This window comes from Rana temporaria, chromosome 5, assembly GCF_905171775.1.
Source record: "Rana temporaria chromosome 5, aRanTem1.1, whole genome shotgun sequence".
NCBI classification, from domain to species: Eukaryota; Metazoa; Chordata; class Amphibia; order Anura; family Ranidae; genus Rana; species Rana temporaria.
The window spans coordinates 302099260-302117557 of NC_053493.1; the positions used below are offsets into that span (position 1 = coordinate 302099260).

The 18298-nt window shown below is 42.4% G+C and overlaps 1 protein-coding gene across 4 annotated transcripts in view; it reads left to right on the forward strand.

Annotated features, from left to right (window-relative positions):
• RBBP8 (RB binding protein 8, endonuclease) overlaps window positions 1-18298 on the forward strand; it is a 110008-nt gene that overhangs the window by 51835 nt on the left and 39875 nt on the right. For all 4 annotated transcript variants that reach the window (XM_040354063.1, XM_040354065.1, XM_040354061.1 and 1 more), the window contains exons 8-9: window positions 11223-11324; window positions 14368-14456. In XM_040354063.1, the coding sequence (XP_040209997.1) occupies window positions 11223-11324; window positions 14368-14456 (191 nt within the window). The remainder of the gene's footprint in view (window positions 1-11222; window positions 11325-14367; window positions 14457-18298) is intronic.

Sequence of the window (18298 nt, forward strand, 5' to 3'; positions counted from 1 at the left end):
GCTGTTTTAGCTAGGTCCTACACTGCAGTTATTAGGACTGACGTATTCTCAGCAACAGCTTTGGAGGCCATACTGTAGCTAAATACCGCTGGGCCAAACATTGCTTTGCTAGTCTGGAATGTGATCTTTGGACACTAAACTTTGCTTTGGCACATTCCACACTTCTGTCTCCGAGAACTCTCAGTAAGATCAGTTCGGCTGAAGCATCAGGAACTACCTCACAGTTAGTGCCATTGATTGTCATTTTAAAATTCCCACCACCATTACATTACTGCAGTAGTTAAAGGAAAAAGTTCACTTTTTTTTTCTAAATTCCAGCTCCCCTATGTACCAATATAGCATTAACGTACTTGTTATGCAAAAATATCAAAGCTTTCCATTAAATCTACAGACACTTACTTTTCTTGTCCTCATCAATGTTTCCAAATGTATGCATTAGTTATGCCTTACTTCCTGGTCAGACTGTATGTCATGACACAGGAAGGAGTTGACCAGCTGACCTCAATAGCACACACTCTGCCTCGTCCATCCTCCTAACTACCCACCCATTGCCAGCAGCAGATTTTTAAAATGCAATCAATCAGTGATTGCACTTAACTGTCCTCATGGAGGTTTGTACAATTAGATTGTATAGTGTATGGCCATCTAGCTGCACTTTCAGTGCCATTAAGGCCGTGTACACACAGGCAAACATGTACGATGAAACCGGTCCGCCGGACCGTTTTCACCGTACATGTCTGCCCGGGGATTTCTGTACGATGGCTGTACTAACCATCGTACAGAAATCCGTGTGTAAACAATACGCGGGGTGTGTCCGCGGTGTCGCCGCGACAATGACGCGGCGACGTGGGCGGGCCTGCCAGTTAAATGCTTCCACGCATGCGTCGAAGTCATTCGACGCATGCGAGGGATGGCGGGCGCTCGGACATGTACGGTAGGTCTGTACAGACGACCGAACATGTCCGAGCGGGCAGGATTCCAGCGGACTGTTTTAAAAAAATTCCAGGAATATTTGTCCGCTGGGAAAAGGCCCGGCGGGCAAATGTTTGCTGGAATCCTGCACGCTCGGGCCTACACACGACCGAACATTTCTGCTGAAACTGGCCCGCAGACCAGTTTCAGCAGACATGTTTGGTCGTCTGTACGGGGCCTAATGGTTAACGGCACACCAAACACACATTTTGCGATGTGAAAAAACAAGTGGCAAATGCTGAAAAATGCACAGTAAAAAACATGCAACCTACAAAATGTAGTAATATCCCATAAGCCACATGTAGTGCAGCCAATTAAAATCAACAGGCTGCCCTAAAAAATCAACAGGCTGCCACAAAATGTGCACTTCCACTATGCTAGATGTGACTGGGGCCTGAAAGTTAAATTAGTGTGTTTTAAAACAAGAACAATGAGGCTCCATTTACATCTGTGTGTTTCCTTGCATTTCAGAAATGCGCTGCACCAATAATCACATTTAAAAATACACCAAGCTTCGCTCTTTAAAATAAAAAAGTTCTGCAGCTTCTTTGGGGCAATTGTTGCGTGTAGGGCAGCCCAGTAAGGTGGATGGGCTGCCCTATGTGTGATGAGTGAAAATGCTCCAAAACGCAGAGATGTGACAGCTGAGTGTTTCTGTCAACTCCCTCATATGTACTTGTATAAAGATGGCCATACACTATGCAATCTGATTGTATATTGTTTGGTGAGAAGGGTAACCACTGATTTGCATTTCATTTAAAAACAGTGCAGCTGGGAAATGGGTGGGTAGGTAGGAGGGTGGATGATGCAGGGTGTGTGCTAATGAGATCAACTCGTTCCTGTGTCGAGACCTAAAGTCTGACCAGGAACTAAGGCAAAACGAATGGATACGTTTGGAAACATTGCTGAGGACAAGTGAAGTAAGTGTCTAGATTGATTGGAAAGCTTTGATATTTTTGCAAAAAAAGTACATTAATACTATATTGGTACATAGGGGAGCTGGAATTTAGGGGGGGTGGGGGGCGACCATCTCCTTTAAGGCCAAGGGTACTAAGTATTGATATCATCCACCAATTTGTGTGTTGCACACGCTTCACTCTTTCTCTTGCCATTCAGCCTAGAGCAGTGGTTCTCAACCTGGGGGTTGGGACACCCTTGGGGGTCGAATGACAATTTGTCAGAGGTCACCAAATCCTGGGTTGTTCCTGAAACACTTTTCGATTCCACCCAGCTGGGCATGTTTTGGAGCCCGCGGCTGCCCACTCAGCTCTTTGCAGCTGCCTATTTAGTTCACATCATGGCTGGGGCGCAGAGACTAGAGGTCAGCTGACTGGTGAGGAATTTTAAAGTGGGAGGGGCTGGAGGAGACCCTATCTCCTAATTTTGGCATAGGTGTCACTGCTGCGAGACACCACAAAGTCGGGGGCACAGTGAGTAACTCTACCTGTGATTATAGTTGCCATTAAAAGTCCCCACTACAGTTCTCAGATCAGCAGATAACCTTGATCAGAGCACCTAAGTTGGCTGATCAAAACCCTCCTAGCACTGCTACTGATCTCACCCCCACCAGCACTGCCACTCATCCCACCACCCCCCCCCCCCCCCCACCAAAGAGTAAGAGAAGGAATACAAATTGAAAATACATGGAGGGGAGGGGAAAAGAGGGGGAGGAACAAAGAACTAGGGAGAGAAAGAACAAGAAAGATGGCTAGGGAGAGGGATGGGGGAAAAAAACAAGAAATTAGGATAGAGAGAGATAAAGGAGAAAGAAAGAACTAAGAGAAATAGTGGTACATCCTAAAATGTACCCTAAGGGTTTTAATATTGTACGAGTGGAAGGGTCTCGGGGAGCGCTAAATGTTCGTGGGTTAGGGGTGCAAATTACTTGTCTTGCCTTGGGTGCTCACAACTGACGCTACCAAAATGTATTTTTCCTGTTGGGGGTCCCCACAACTTGGGAAATTTTATCAAGGGGTCACGGCTCTGGAGGGGTTGAGAACCACTACCCTAGAGGAATAACTATCCCACTGTTGCTCCTGCTTCTGAAGCACTTTGTGGAGAATCTGGTCTCCAGTTTCATTTCACTGCCTGCCTACATTGAATAGGTCACCTCCTGCAAACCTCATCAGCTGCAGCAAGTACTTGTGACCTAGCTTCACTTTGGGCCTAGTTTTATGCTATCTGGCGCAAAATTACTTTCAGTCCCAATGCCACTGGTGGTCGGGAGTGTATGCCTGTTTCAACTCGGGAGATCTGTGATTGGGGGTGGAGGAACCCGAAAATGTTTTTTCTATTGGTGTATTCTGTTAGTATAAGTGATAGTACCTTGTATGGGACAAGATTCTACCTCCCATTTAAAGGGCAAGTTCACCTTTTTTGGGCAGAATTTCACTTTTCATATTAAATGGATGTGCTTTCCAATGCTATTTTTGGCCCAGCTATCCTAATGTGCTTTTCTCTCACTTATCGTATCCACAGAAGTTTTAAAATCTTGTCAGCTTTTTTGTATTTTTAAAAGGATTTTCAGATTCCATCACTTCCTCCGTTTTCATTTCCTGTCGGTCATCTCCCAGATGTCTCTACTTGTTGCATCACAGAAGAGGGTGTGATAGGGTGTGTTCACCACTCTGGACCACACCGTCATCATTACAATATTACCTTCCACCCACTTCCTATACAATCTGATTGTATAATCTCCTTTTTCTTTATCGTACACCACGGGACACAGAGCCAGTCATTACATAATGGGTTAAGGGTCACCAGCGGTGATTGGACACTGGCAAAACCAATTGAAGACAGTTCCCCTCCATTTAACCCTTCCCATGAGGGAAGGTGTTGGATGCGAGTAGGATGTGCTGTAATGTCTCTCTTCGGAGGACTGGGCTCTAGGGTCCAGCACTTCCGCTCTATACGCTAAAAGTCCTGATAAGAGTCTTTTACAAGGCCCAGGGGAGAGGTCTCCTTTAAATAGGAACCTATATCCCTGAAAGTTGGCACACAAAACCTGCCGTGATGGGTGAAGATTGGTGCTGTCTGAATTTTAGCAGAAAAACCTGCGGTGGGGATAAAGGTAAGAGGAAAAGAAATCCCAAGAACAATTTTATGGACCTTTTCTAATATTGAGTAAGATTTCTTCTCTTTTTTCGCCACTAGAGGGAGGAAAGAGCTGAGTTGTACTCACCATGCTCCAAACAGTGTCAGATGCCAAGGACAAGCACACTTCCTCCGCTGCAGAGCTCTGCCATAGAACGGCTACCGCTTCTGTCCAGACGCTGGGTAAGAATTCCCCAGACACATACAGTATCAGGCAGGAGGAGTCTCCCCTCGCCCCAGGTTAGCTGCCATTTGCCCTAGGTCGGGGGCGCGCTTTATCGGCGGTGGCGGAAGAGCGGGGTCATGAGTCCGCTCGTGCGCAGGCACGCTGATTTGAAAGATGGGGCTTAATACAGGAGCCATGGAGGGACTCAGAGGCCGGCAGCTCTTCCTTGGGACACAGCAGCATTACGGGGGCACGTAAGCTCTATGTGGTTGGTGGGGCACTCCCAAGAGAGACACCTAATCTATGCATGAAACTGTGTGTTTAAGTTGCATACTTTTATATAGATTGCTAAACTGAGCACAGTAGTACATGTGTTGTGGTACCTCAGCTTTTTGCTTAGTAATAAGTCTTCCCTTATAAAGAATTCACGGACTAAGAAAGACAAGAAAGCACCACTGTCTGAGACAGGGGGCTCTAGCCGTGCCTCTCGGTTCCTTCCTCTCCTGTAATTTCTGACGCACCTGAACAGAAGGAGCCATTGCCACTATCGGGAGTTCCCCGGTGGTACCTGGGCCTGCATATGTCACTGAGGACACTTTGGCCGCAAGTCTCTGGACAACCTAGAGGGGAGAATCGCTACGCTAATCGTAAAGTCCTCGCAAAAGGACAAGAAGCGAAGCAGATATCCTTCTGTGGTTCTAGATCTTCATCTTCATCACGACCTGCTTTCTCAGGGTCCGGTGTTCCATCCTTCCTTACAAAACTAAATTTGACGGTCTGGCTGCTGAGACCCACATTTTGAAAAAACGAGGGATCTCGGGTCCAATACTTTCTACGCTCATTAATGCTAGTAAGCCAGCCTCCAGGAGTATCCACTATAGATTCTGGAAGGCATATGTTTCCTAGTGTGAAACCAAGAAATGGAATCCTCAGAAGTATGACATAAGTAGGATTCTCGCATTTGCCAGTTAGGAGTGGATATGAAATGAGTCCTTAGTACCATTAAGGGTCAAATATCGGCTCTATCAGTCTTCTTTCAAAGACCGCTGACATCTCATTCCCTAGTTTGGGCGTTCATTCAGGGGGTACTGCGGATAAATCCGCCAGTCAAGTCTCCCTTGTGCCCATGGGATTTGAATTTGGAATTGTCAGTATTGCAAAAGCAACCTTTTGAACCTATTCGCCAGATTCCTCTGATCCTTTTAAGCAGGAAATTGGCCTTTTTCATTGCCATCTCTTCTGCTAGAAGAGTATCTGCATTACCAGCTCTTTCTTGTAAAGAGCCTTATTTAAATTTGTCACAAAGACAAAATTGTGCTGCAACCCCATCTTGCCTTTTTACCCAAGGTGGTGTCTGCTTTTCATTTAAATCAAGACATTCTGCCGCCTTCTTTTTTTTCGGATCCGCGGACAGCGGAGGAAAAGTTATTGCACTCTCTAGATGAAGTGAGAGCAGTAAAGGTGTATCTGCAGGCAACTGATCAGATACGCAAAACACATGTTTTGTTTATTTTGCCAGATGGTCCCAAGAAAGGACAAGCGGTATCAAAATCCACCATCTCCAGGTGGATTCGACAAATTATTCAAGCTTATGGTTTAAAGAACAGGACTCCTCCTCTTTCTGTTAAGGCGCACTCTACCAGGGCGAAAGGTGCTTCATGGGCAGTGCATCACCAGGCTTCGTTGGCTCAGATCTGTAAAGCTGCAACTTGGTCTTCAATCCGCACATTTTTCAAATTCTATCAAATAGATGTGACAGGATATGAGGGTGCCGCCTTTGGGCAAAGTGTGCTGCAGGCAGCAGTATATAGGGCTTCTTGTCCGTAGCAGCCTGCTTGATCTGTGTCTGCCACACGTCATTGAGCATTGCTCTGGGACGGCCCATTATGTAATGACTGGCTTTGTGTCCCATGTTGTACGATGAAGAAAACAGGATTTTTATAACCGCTTACCTGTAAAATCCTTTTCTTGGAGTACACCACAGGACACAGAGGTCCCCCCTTCTTATGGGAACCTTACTGCTTTGCTACAAAACTGAGGTATTTCCCTGATGGGAGGGTTATATGGAGGGGAACTGTCTTCAATTGGTTGTGCCAGTGTCCAATCACCTCTGGTGACCCTTAACCCATTATGTAATGACTGGCTCTGTGTCCTGTGGTGTACTCCAAGAAAAGGATTTTACAAGTAAGCTGTTCTAAAAATCCTTTTATTGCTCCCATCAGCTATTTAGTACAAGGGCCTGTCTGATTTGACACAAGTTGAATGGATTGGTCAGGTGTGTCCCTCAATTCTATAGTTCTGGTAAATCTAAAGGAAATTGTACCGTAAGATTACTTGGTGTATGACCATCTTTATATAAGTGCAAAGAGGGGAGCGGATGGAGACACTTCAGTTGTCATGCCCCTTTCACATAGCGAAAAACTCACATTCCCGCATGCGTTTTGTTTTTGATTTTTTTTCATTCGTCACACATAGGGCTGCCCATTCACTTAACTGACCTGCTCTACACACAACAATCACCCCAGGGAAGCTCCAGAACTTTTTTTGGAACGGAGCATTGTGTGTTACGCAGTTTTTGGTGCGTTTGCTGCACTTGAGGTGTCTTTTAACATGTATAGACAACACCAGCATGATGCAAATTTGTCAAGTTTCTGAAACACATGACAAAGTGTACATTTTCTGTGTAGTTTGCCATGTGTTGCAAACATGCAGATGTAAATGGTGCCTTATTTTTTATTTTTTGTGTAAATGCACTGATTTCACTTTCAGGCCCCATTCACACCTAGTATAGTGGCAGCGCATGTTTTTTAACTCATTTTTCCAGTGACACACATAGGGCAACTTATTGACTTCAATGGGCTGCGCTACACGTGGGACATCTTTGGACATTTTTTACTGCTTTTGTCACCTGTTGTTGCGTTTTTTTTTTTTTTCATGTGGCAAAATGTGTTTGCTTTTGTATTTGGTGTGCCATTAACAATTAATGACACTGAAAGCGCAACTGGGTAATTTTAATTGTGTAAATGTGGCCATACACTCTACAATCTGATTGTACGACTAATTTTAAATTTACCTAAACTATATAATAGGACACACCATCTATCCAATAACTCTGTGTCCAATCAGACAGGTCCTTGCACTACATCAGGGGTGTCATGTAGGCTGCATGCAGCCTGAGCCCGTCTGAAATGACCCTGGGGAAGCCAGGCAAATGCACGTGTAGAGAAATTCTGGGGGTGCTGTTAAAACTTGAGCTGGCTATACATGGGTCGAATTCCGGACAAATTTTCTTTTGAAAATCAGAAATTTTGTGTGGTCAGCTGGTAAACTCCTTCCTGTGTCTTACTGGTTCCTCTGTCTCTGTATACCGGGGAGCCTCTGAAGCTTTCTAAAAAATATAGCAAGGACTAAGGGTAAGGCCTTGTTCTCCAAATCAAAAAAGCTTTTATATTTCTGCAGCCGAGGCACATTTAATGGCATATAAAAAAGGTGAACTTAGCATTTAAGCCACAGCCCCTGAAGTCAGAGGTCTTCTATCCCCTGTGCTTAAATTTCTGCATGAAGATACGGCCCTGCTTTTGCAAGTAGGTGGCTGTTTATTCATCCTACGCCCTTCTTGCCTAGGTGAGGTAAGCAGAAGCACAGGCTGTGCTTCCCAGTAACTGGCATTGCCCAGTAATGGCTAGTGCTCTGTAAGCCTTCATTATTTTCTTGTATATAGTGGTGTGGGAAAGAAACAGCTGTTTAGAATATTGATTAATCTGGGTTAAAAGTGCTGCTGTTATACGCAAAATTCTGGAAAAGGCTATTTGCATCCTAAAATGCTAATCACTTTGATCTGTGAATTGTGCTCATTTTGGGAGTAATAAATCAGGACAGAAAGAAGTGATTTAACAGGAAGATGTTTTTCTGCTTATGTAACCGTTCGCTAAGCTTTGTCACACTATAGGAGCAGTTTTTGCATAGCATGCAAAATGTTACTTGGAAACATTCAAATCAAGGCAAACATGGTGACTCTGCACAGATACAAATATAATCTATAAATAATCCTCTTCATCTGCCCTTTTCCAAAGAGGAGCTTATCGGGTTAAAAGAACAATTACAACTGAATGATTTTATATCTTTTTTAGGGGTGTGGTTCTCGGACATGAAGAGTCAGTATTCTGTACTGTAAATCTTCCAGCTGCAAAAAAATGGCAGTCATTGGTAGGAAATTTTTGATGTGAACCCCTCCAATTGCTTTGTACCAGAACTACAAGTCCACCACTGACTGGGGACTACTGGGCATTAGCACAGTGCTGCTTGGGCTAAGAAGCTCATTTTATTTCAATGTTTGGGCTTCTCCTGGTTACTACTTTAAAAGCAGTAGACTTCTACACTAAAGAAAAAAGCATGGTTATGACCGATGATTGGCTGGGATTCTAAGCAGAGAAGGGCCCTGACCACCTCTGTTGTAAAGTAAAAAACAACTCTTTATCTTTAGCATCTTATTTACTGTCCTATAGGCTACAGTGGAACTTAAAGCGGGGGTTCTGTGGGACATCGCTTTTTTTTTTTTTGCTGTGCATCTATGGGTTTTCGCTTTGTCAAGCTTGCACTCACGTGTCTTATGTTTCTGTTCCCCCGCACTGTGAATCGGTCGTAAATAATACTTTATAAAAATTCCTCCTGGAATGTTCCATCTTGCTTGTGGGCATTGTGAAGCCCACAAGCAAATGCTTCTTGAGTCACGTGACATGTGAAATCCTGTAAGATTTCGTCGGTCGGCTTTATGAATTGTCTCCTGGAAAGCACAACACTGTGCTCCCAGGAGACATTGCGATCAACTCCCAGCAAACACTGGGGCGCCGGGGAAGAGAGGAGACAGGCCCACTCGTGGGATGGAGACCAGGAATTTGTCTCTTGAGAACCACAGATTCACGGTATTTCAATGAACTATACATTTTTTATTAGCCAAATGTTCATATACATATTGAGCTGGTCTCGATAAGCTTTATTTAATATTTAGGGTGAACCTCCGCTTTAAGGCAAACTTTTGTTGTTCATTTTGGATAGTCATGTGTCCCATTGGCAAGATAACCAGGGAGTAAGTGGAAATCCCTCCAAAAGTGAGGGAATCCCTTGTCACCAGAGCAAGCATGCCCATTGTAAGATTTCCCATTTTTATTACTGTAAAAAACATGACAAATGGGGGAAATCTCCTTTAAAGCGGAGCTCCACCTTAAAGTGGAACTCCCGCTGATCGGAACCCAGGGGGGAGGGGGTGGGGGGTGCAGATACCTGTCTAAAGACAGGTATTTGCACCCACTTCCGGCCACAGTCTACGGGCAGGACGTCCCCCCACAAAGGCAAGTGCCACAAAGGCAAGTGACATAATTCAACATTTACAAAAGAACAACTCTCTTCCTTTCACAACAGTGAATTGTATATGTGGTACAAATAAAAGAGAACCACGTGCCTTAAGGCCTTCATAACCTGGGAACTAAAGCTTTTCCCACTTCTCCCTTTGCCTGTGTGTGCCAAAATCTGAGGTTCCAGCTTAATCATTCTAAAGATAAAAATATAAACTAGTATGACTCCTTTCATTGACTCATCAATGATGATATTAAAGTGAAACTCCATAGTTCAAGTAAAGAATGAAGTCCCAGGATGATGGAAAGCAGAAAAATATTTACTGTACTGGGTATACTTGTTTCATATTGTATTTTTCTGAATTTCTCCTAATGTAAATGGAATATAGCTGACATGTATTTTATCTTATATTCATAGCATCCCGGTAGGATTTTACATTATGGCAAGGATTTGTAGTGAGGCACCTGAGATTTTGCTTTTGTGAGGTTTAGACACAACATAAATTTGCAATGCAAACCTAAGCTGTTTACAATTGCTAGTTTTACAATACTCATGTCAAAATAATACAGAGCCTGCAGACATATTATAGATAATTGTTAAATGTTTTTTCGTGACATGCTGCTTCACTTTTGTATTTGCCTCAAAAGCAGCACCCACCTTGGGCACCATGCTTTGTGGCGAGCAGTCCTGCAGGCTGCATGAGGAGGATTTTGATTTCAGCCACCTACACTGTATCAGGAGCTGAGGAACTTAGTATAGAGAACAGCTGTTTGGAGTTCCAGTGATTACACAGTTTGACGGCTCAAAAGTTGCCTAGCAATAAATCTCTAAGCCCCTTTCACACCGGTGCAACTTGTCATGCATTTTGACAGATCCATATCACATGACATGGCAATTGAACTGTTCAAATCTGTGCGACTCTGACTTTTCGGTGCTGCATGGATTTGAAAACAAGTTCCTGAACTATTTTTTGCATTTTTAGGTGCGACTTGCATAAACATCTGTGCATGAAATTGCACAGATGTTAGCCAAGTCGCACCCAAAGTTGCACTGACCTGCGGCTTCGAAATTGTGTGATTTTAAGTGAAGCCGCACATTTTTAAAGCCGCATTCAGTGTGAACGGGGGGGGGGGGCTACTTTATAGCTGAAAAGGTGTTTATGTTGATGCACTTTAATGCTGTTGCACTTTATTCACTGTACTGATGCACTTTAGTTATCTCAGTGTATATTTGCATATGCACTTGGGACTGGTGTATATGATTTATTTATAGTGTTTTCAAACAGTCATTGGGGATCACACTTGTTTACATTTAGCCCTAATAGGCTCACTGCATTATTGGTAATATATGAAGTGGTACTTATATTGATGTCTGATTAGACACTATATTCACTGAGACTTTTTGAGCACTTAGTGGGAGGTAGCGCCACCACCCCTCCTTTATACCACATAACTACTTGCCAACAATGCTCCCTTTATAGCTAAAAAGGTTTTTGTGATGAAGCTACCATAGCTGTGCAGAGATCATAAGTGCCTTTATAATATTGTATGCCAGTTGATTTTCTGGACCCAAATGTTATCAGTAAATGCAACACTGCATAAAGATAAAAATCTTTCTGTGCCCTGTTTTTTTTATGTAGGTTCTGCAGTAAGGATATTTACCTCCACACAAGAAAATAACAGGCAAGCAGAGACTGTCTTGGTTGCTGATACCTGTGCATTAAAGGTGTCTCCAGTTCCCTGTAAGTATGCAACAGCATATCAAATCTCACTGTGTCATGTAAAGGTCTTTAAAACTTTTTACGGTTATCTTAGTCTTTTGGATAGTTAGACCCCTTTCACACGGGCGGATAGAATTCAACTTTTAGCTGCGGGTAGATCAAGTTATCAACTGCAGCTAAACTCAGACAATGCTTTCCTATGTCCCCATTCACACACTGCGTTTTAGCAACGGTTTCGTTACATGGGGTTTGGTGCGGTTAGAAAAAATAGCAGCGGCAAAGAGGAAAGAAAAACAGGAAGCACATCAGAAATGGCAAGAACGTTCCAAGGCAGCTAAACGCAGCCGCACGTAAACGCAGCTAAACGCAACGTACAACTGTAAGTGAACGCTGTGCCAGTATTCTCTGAATTTCAAAATAGCAAATAATGCTTTTAACTGCGGCAGAACAGCCGCTCGTGTGAAAGGGGCCTCAGAGTGTACCTTTCAAAATCAAAAGAAAAAATAAAGTAGTGCTGTGCATTTTTAGTGCTTTTTGCATTTTGTAGATTTGCACTACATTTCATTTAACATGGTTTCCTATGGAACACGTTCTGTAGTGCAAATCTGCAAAATGCAAAAAGCACTAAAACTGCATAGGTGTGAATCCAGCCTAAGTGAGTCCAATAAATCTTCTTCTTCTTTTTGTTTTTTAATATATAACACTCAGTGCTTGTATGTGGTGAAAATCACAATTCAATGCAAACTGTCCTCCAACATTCCAGTAAAGTGAAATAAAAGAAAATGAACTTTAAGCGTATTGCTTCAGTGCTCACAACTTTTTGCGACAGGCAGAGACTCACCAGACAGCCATGCCTCTCTAGTAAAATATGGCTCCCCCAGAAGGAATATAGAAGAGAAAAAAGCTTCAATGGTGTAAAATGTAAAACGCACACTCACTTTATTAAAATAACAAAACAAAAAAAAAAATGCTCACAAAATATATAAAGTCACAAAGCATATCAATCCATACCCTCAAGACCAATCGACAAGCCAGCATAACAACGAGTGTGCAAATACCAGAGAGCTTCCGCTAAGAGTATCTCACCCATACCTGATATATCACTTCCAGTGAATTGCTGATATCACGTCCAGTTGCCATATAGCCACGCCCCAAAAACAACAACTTTTTACGTTTTTAGATGGCATAGGAAAGCCTAAAGTGTGGTTCCACTTTTTGTAGCCAAATTAGGATAACACCCGTTTTTATATTTGTGGCATATCCCATTCACATTGCAAACATTTAGCCGAGAAGGATGGGCAGCTGTGCTTTGCTATAATTAACCCTGTCTGTACTGTACAGGCATATCTGTATTCTCAATTTGTAATTAGATTTGAACACTGTTTTGTCCTAGCAAAGGCTTAATGGTGCAGAGGCTGGGCTTCTTGCATCATGTGTTGGAGGACAGACCCTTTAGTTTAAAGTGTTTGTAAAGGCTAAAGTTTTTTTTTAGCTTGATGCATTCTCCACCGGACACCGTGAATTTTGCGGCTACTGGTACCCGGCTGCTTTCAGTGTCTAGGAGATTGTGTGATTGCTATGTGACCACATGATCACAATGTCAACAACGCTGTTTTGAATTAATTTAATTCCAAACTTTGATTCCTATAGTGATTGGCCCACATCCATCACATGGTACCTAGGCCAATCACTGCACCCTGTGCCATGTGATAGCTGTGGGCCAATCGCAACACACAATAGCAATCACAGTCATTATTTAGCCACTATTCATGACAGTTCAAAACATTGCTTGTACAGTAATCACTGTAACCGCAATCGATAAAAATAAATACTGATCACCCTCTCCCAGAGTAGTACATTGTCACGATGGTGACACTGAGCTATTCTGATGTAAAAAAAAAATTGTTTCTTTTTTTTAGCATGCTGCCACCAGTCAGTATTCCTTATGGCTGACACATCAGTCATATGATGATGCTGTAGGAAAGAATTTTTTTTTTTAAATTTCTTAATTTTCAGAAATATTGGGGCAAAAAAAGTATAATTTCAAAAAACTCAACATGCCTCTTATTAAATAGACTGTCCACTTTTCAAAAAGGGGTCATTTTGGGAGGTACTGTCCTGGCATTTTGGCCTCTTCCTGCCAGCTGCATGCATATATGTGGCCTCTCGGCGAGTGGCCTTTAACGTCGAGAGGCCGCATGTATTTGGCCCTATGTAAAAACTGCTGAGAGTGGACACCTGCGGTGTCATAGGCGGAGACCAGAAAGCTCCAGAGCATATATGTCTTGTGTTTACATAGTGCCACATTAAATTTGGCCTCTTGGCGTTAAAACCCACCCGCCGAGAGGCCGCATATATGCGTACAGTTGGCGGGAAGATCGTGTGACTGCTATGACAAGCAGTCCCTGTGCCCACATCAAAAAGTTCTTAAAGGGCTGGGAGGTGGCGATGGGAAGGGGGTTAAGGGTCTAAGGAAATTAGGCCACCAGTACATTGATCAATTTTTCAAATATGTATACCAAAGTTTGTAGAAACTATAACTTTCACATAAACCAATGTATTTTGGCCTAAATTTATGAAAAAAGTTTGATTTTATTGGATATGTTTTATAACCAAAAATAGAAAATACCATCTTTTTTTTTCCTGTTTATATCGGGAGTTCCACACTCAAAACGTATGATCCAAAAAACAGTGTACCATAAATAATTTTTGTAAAAAAATACAAAGAAGGCACTATAATTTAAAAACTGTGCAGTTCTGGTACCTTTTTGAGGATTAGAGATACTTTGTTTTTGCACAAAATAGATGGACTTATCAATGGAAAATCACAATAATTTGAACCACAATTTGTTTATAGATTTGTTTAGAGATGAAGAATTATTTTTGGTACACTGTCTTTTAAGATAATATTTATTTACTCATTGTACTATGTGTCTTATAATAAGATAATCTTATAATTGAAAAATCCACACACATATATGATAACATTTCTTAACTTTGTTTAACCTATTGAGCTAACGGCAAACATTCTTGCTAATTTTCAATATGGTTTTATTTTAAACAGCCAAACATGAAGTTGACGATTTTACATCAGAGAAACCACTCTTTAACTTGGCAGCTGTTGTTGCCGAAACAATTGGTCTTGAGGAATCTGTAAGTGAATAACTGAATAATTATCTTATTTTTGCAGCTCAATGTCATCTACTGGCATTGCTTAAGGCTGTCTCCTGTACAGGCATACTGGAAATATTGTAGATGGAACCTGCTGTTCTTTATTCAGCATATTTATGCTGGAAACCCCCTTCTGATTTGAATCATTTTCTTTTAAAGCTGAGCACTGGACGCATCAACAAAGGTTTGAATGTATAGGTTATGCTCCAGTAAAGATACAAATTAGAGGGAAGACTGGTCCCTGATGGCATGCCTACCTGTGAATAGATTACTTCAGAACCAATGCCACTCACCCTAATCAGGTGTTGCTGCCATAGCCAAGCAAACTGTATATATGAAAAAGAGATCTCAGATGAGAACACCCTAAAGAAAAGACGGCTACCATGGTTTGCATCTTTTTTATTTTATTTTGTGACTGCCAATGTTGAGACGATGCAGGGTAGTGAGAAGCAATGCTCTGCAGTTCAGTTTCACTCTCACTCTCTAAACTGCTCATAAATTGGGCTTTAGCCTCTGGTTGAGCTTTAGCACAAAAAGATGCAGATTAACAGCATAATGCAACCATGGATCACAATGGGATGAAGTGCTGCATAAACTTGGTCCCCTCAGGGAAACCACAAGGATGCCAAAACGTTGGTGATAATTCTAAGGAATTACCAAGTATATTACAATCTGACTGTAGTACAGGGACCTGCCTGATTGTATATATACTAAACGGATAGTTCAGGAAGGCTATGGAAAATCTAAAGGAAATTTTACAAGGTTTGTACAGTCAGATTGTAAAGGGTATGGTGAGCTTTACACATGCACATATTTTATCAGGCATGCATTTATGGCTAGAACTACACAAAAGTGAAAAGGTATTTGCCCCTTTTACTTTTACATTTTAATTTTTTTTGCATTTTTGTCACATTTAAATTACTCAGATTGACAAACAAATTTTAATAATTCACAAAAATAACCAGTGAGTAAATACTTTCAGTTTTTTAATGATTTAATTAGGGGAAATAAGCTGACCAAACCTGCCTGGCCCTATGGGAAAAAGTATTTGCCCCGTTCCTCTTGCTAAATCATGAATGAACGGTGATTAACCACATTTTTTGGAAAGCTGAGTTCAATTTCACTTGCCACACCCAGACCTAATTACTGCCAGACCCATTGAATCAAGAGATCACTTAAATAGAAGCTGTCTGACAAAATGAAGCACGCAAAAAGATCTCAAAAGGTAACACTTCATTCCGCGATTTAAAGAAATTCAAGTTGTAAAGCGCTGCACAAACTGTTGGCGCTATATAAATCCTGTATGATAATAAAAGGATAGATGAGAAATAAAGTAATTGATATGTATCAGTCTGGAAAGGGTTACAAAGCTATTTCTAAGGCTTTGGGACTCCAGCGGACCACAGTGGGAGCCAATATCCACAAATGAGAAAAAACTTAGACCACTGGTGAACCTTTCCAGGAGTAGCCAGCCTACCAAAATTACGCATCTGGAGGTCATAAAACAACCCAGAATAATATCTAAAGAACTGCAGGCCTCTCTTTCCTTAGTTAAGGTCAGTATTCATAATTCAACAATAAGAGAGTCTGTGCAAAAATGGCATCCATCAGAGAGTTCCAAGGTGAAAGCCTCTGCTGACCAAAAAGAACACAAAAGGCTTGTCTCGCATTTGCCAAAAAAACTCTTGATTACCCCCAAAACTTTTTTCAGTAAATATTTTGTGGACTGATGAGACAAGCTGAACTTTTTGAAAGGTGTGTGTGTGTCCCATTACATCTGGCATAAAACTAACCGCATTTCATAAAAAGATTGTTGGGTCACCTGCGGTCAGGTGACAGATGCACACCGTTTTGGTCAGGAGTGCATCATGTGGACCCTACGGCTGACTGCTGCGGATGGAACACTGGGTGGCTAAGGAAGGCAGGTCCACAGGAGCATTAACAGGGATCCCACAGGGAGCTAGAGCCTAAGATTCCCCAGAGCGCGGAGCAGGTGTTCACCAGAGCCTCTAGTGGTGAGCTGGGGACTGCAACCTGGATCCAGTTGCAGTCCCCAGCTCAAGCTCACAGTAGGCTATAGAGGATAGAGGGAAAGCGGCAGCTCAGGATACAAGAGATGGTGAGGGGATAAGCCAAAGGTCGGGGCGACTAGCAGACAAGGATAAGCAAAGGACACGCCCAAGGTCACAAGCAGACGGGGATAGTCAAGAACAGGCCAAAATCGGTAAAACAGAGAAAGACTTGGCACACGGCAAGCAGAAACTCAAACACACAATAGCTTAACAAACACTGTTGATCAGCACGGCTGGCTTGCAGTGCACAGGTTAATATAGAGTTCCCTGATAGGACCTGGGGTGGAGCCATACTAGAGGAGAGATTACTTAAGCAGCCATGTGAGACTGGCTGGCCTCTAAGGTGAGCACATGGAGGAGGTAAGCTGACAGACAAACATTACTGCATATCCATGACAAAAATCATCATACCAATGGTGGTGGTCTGGGGCTGGACCTGGATGACTTGCCATAATTGATGGAACCAGGGGCGGACTGACCATTTGGGAACTCGGGCACTGCCCGAGGGCCCCATGCCATTAGGGGGCTCCATCAGGGTTTCCAGGCTCAGTAAAACCAGGGGAGGTATGTAAAAATCTGTGTTTTTTTTTTTACATAAGTCCCTGATATGTCCAATACCGACATGCTTTTGATGTGAAAATCCCGAGATTTTAGCTGACCTGCCTCTGCACTGCCTCCTATCGTGGTGGCCATCTGTAAGCCCGGGGGCCCCATAATCTTCTATTTCCTGGGGGCCCCATGAGTTGTCAGTCTGCCCCTGGATGGAACCATTAATTCTGTGCTCTACCAGAAAATCCTGAAGGAGAACATCTGGCCATCAGTTTGTGACCTCAAACGCACTGGGGCTTATGCAGCAGAACAATGATCCGAAACACACCAGCAAGTCCACCTCTGAATGGCAAAAAAAAACAAGATTAAGTTTCTGGCATGGCCTAGTTAAAGTCTGACCTTCAATCCGATTGATATTCTGTAGCATGACCTTAAACAGGTCGTTTATGCTCACAAAACCTCCAATGTGGCTGAATAAAACAATTCTGCAAAGAAGAGTGGGCCAAAATTCCTCCACAGCGATGTGAAAGACTGATTGCCAGTTAACCCAAACACTTGATAACTGGTTGTGCCACCTGTAATTTGGTTTAGGGGGCAATTACTTTTTCACATAGGGCCAGGCAGGTTTGGATAGGACTTTTTTCCTAATAAATGAAATCCTCATTTAAAAACTGCATTTTGTATTTACTCAGGTTATCGTGTCATATATTTAAAATTATGTTTGATCTGAATCATTAATTGTGATAATATGCAAAAAAAATTATGATCAGGAAGGGGCAAATACTTTTTCACAGCATTGTATATCTGATGAATCGTATGAACAATCTTATGTGCAAATACCCACTATAGGGACACATACTACATGAAATTCTGTAATCATCAAATATAGAAGAGCAACTCCTTTTCGTAAAAAATTATTCATCTCCTTTTCGCCAAAGATGGCCAGGACTGATGCTAAATTTGATGCATCATCCAATGAAAGAATCCATTTCTAGGTCCTAAGCTGTCCATAAACTGTAAGATTTCTTCCATTAGGCTCTGTGGTCTGGTGGAGAGAGAACTTTTAATCCCCCCATCCATGGTAAACTTATGGATGGAGGAATCTTCTCTGACAGCTATTGTATACTGAGAACCCGCACCTGTGGCTGTCAGAATACCCGAACAGTGTTTGTTTGAATGCAGTCGCTGTTCTGTTTGAATGCA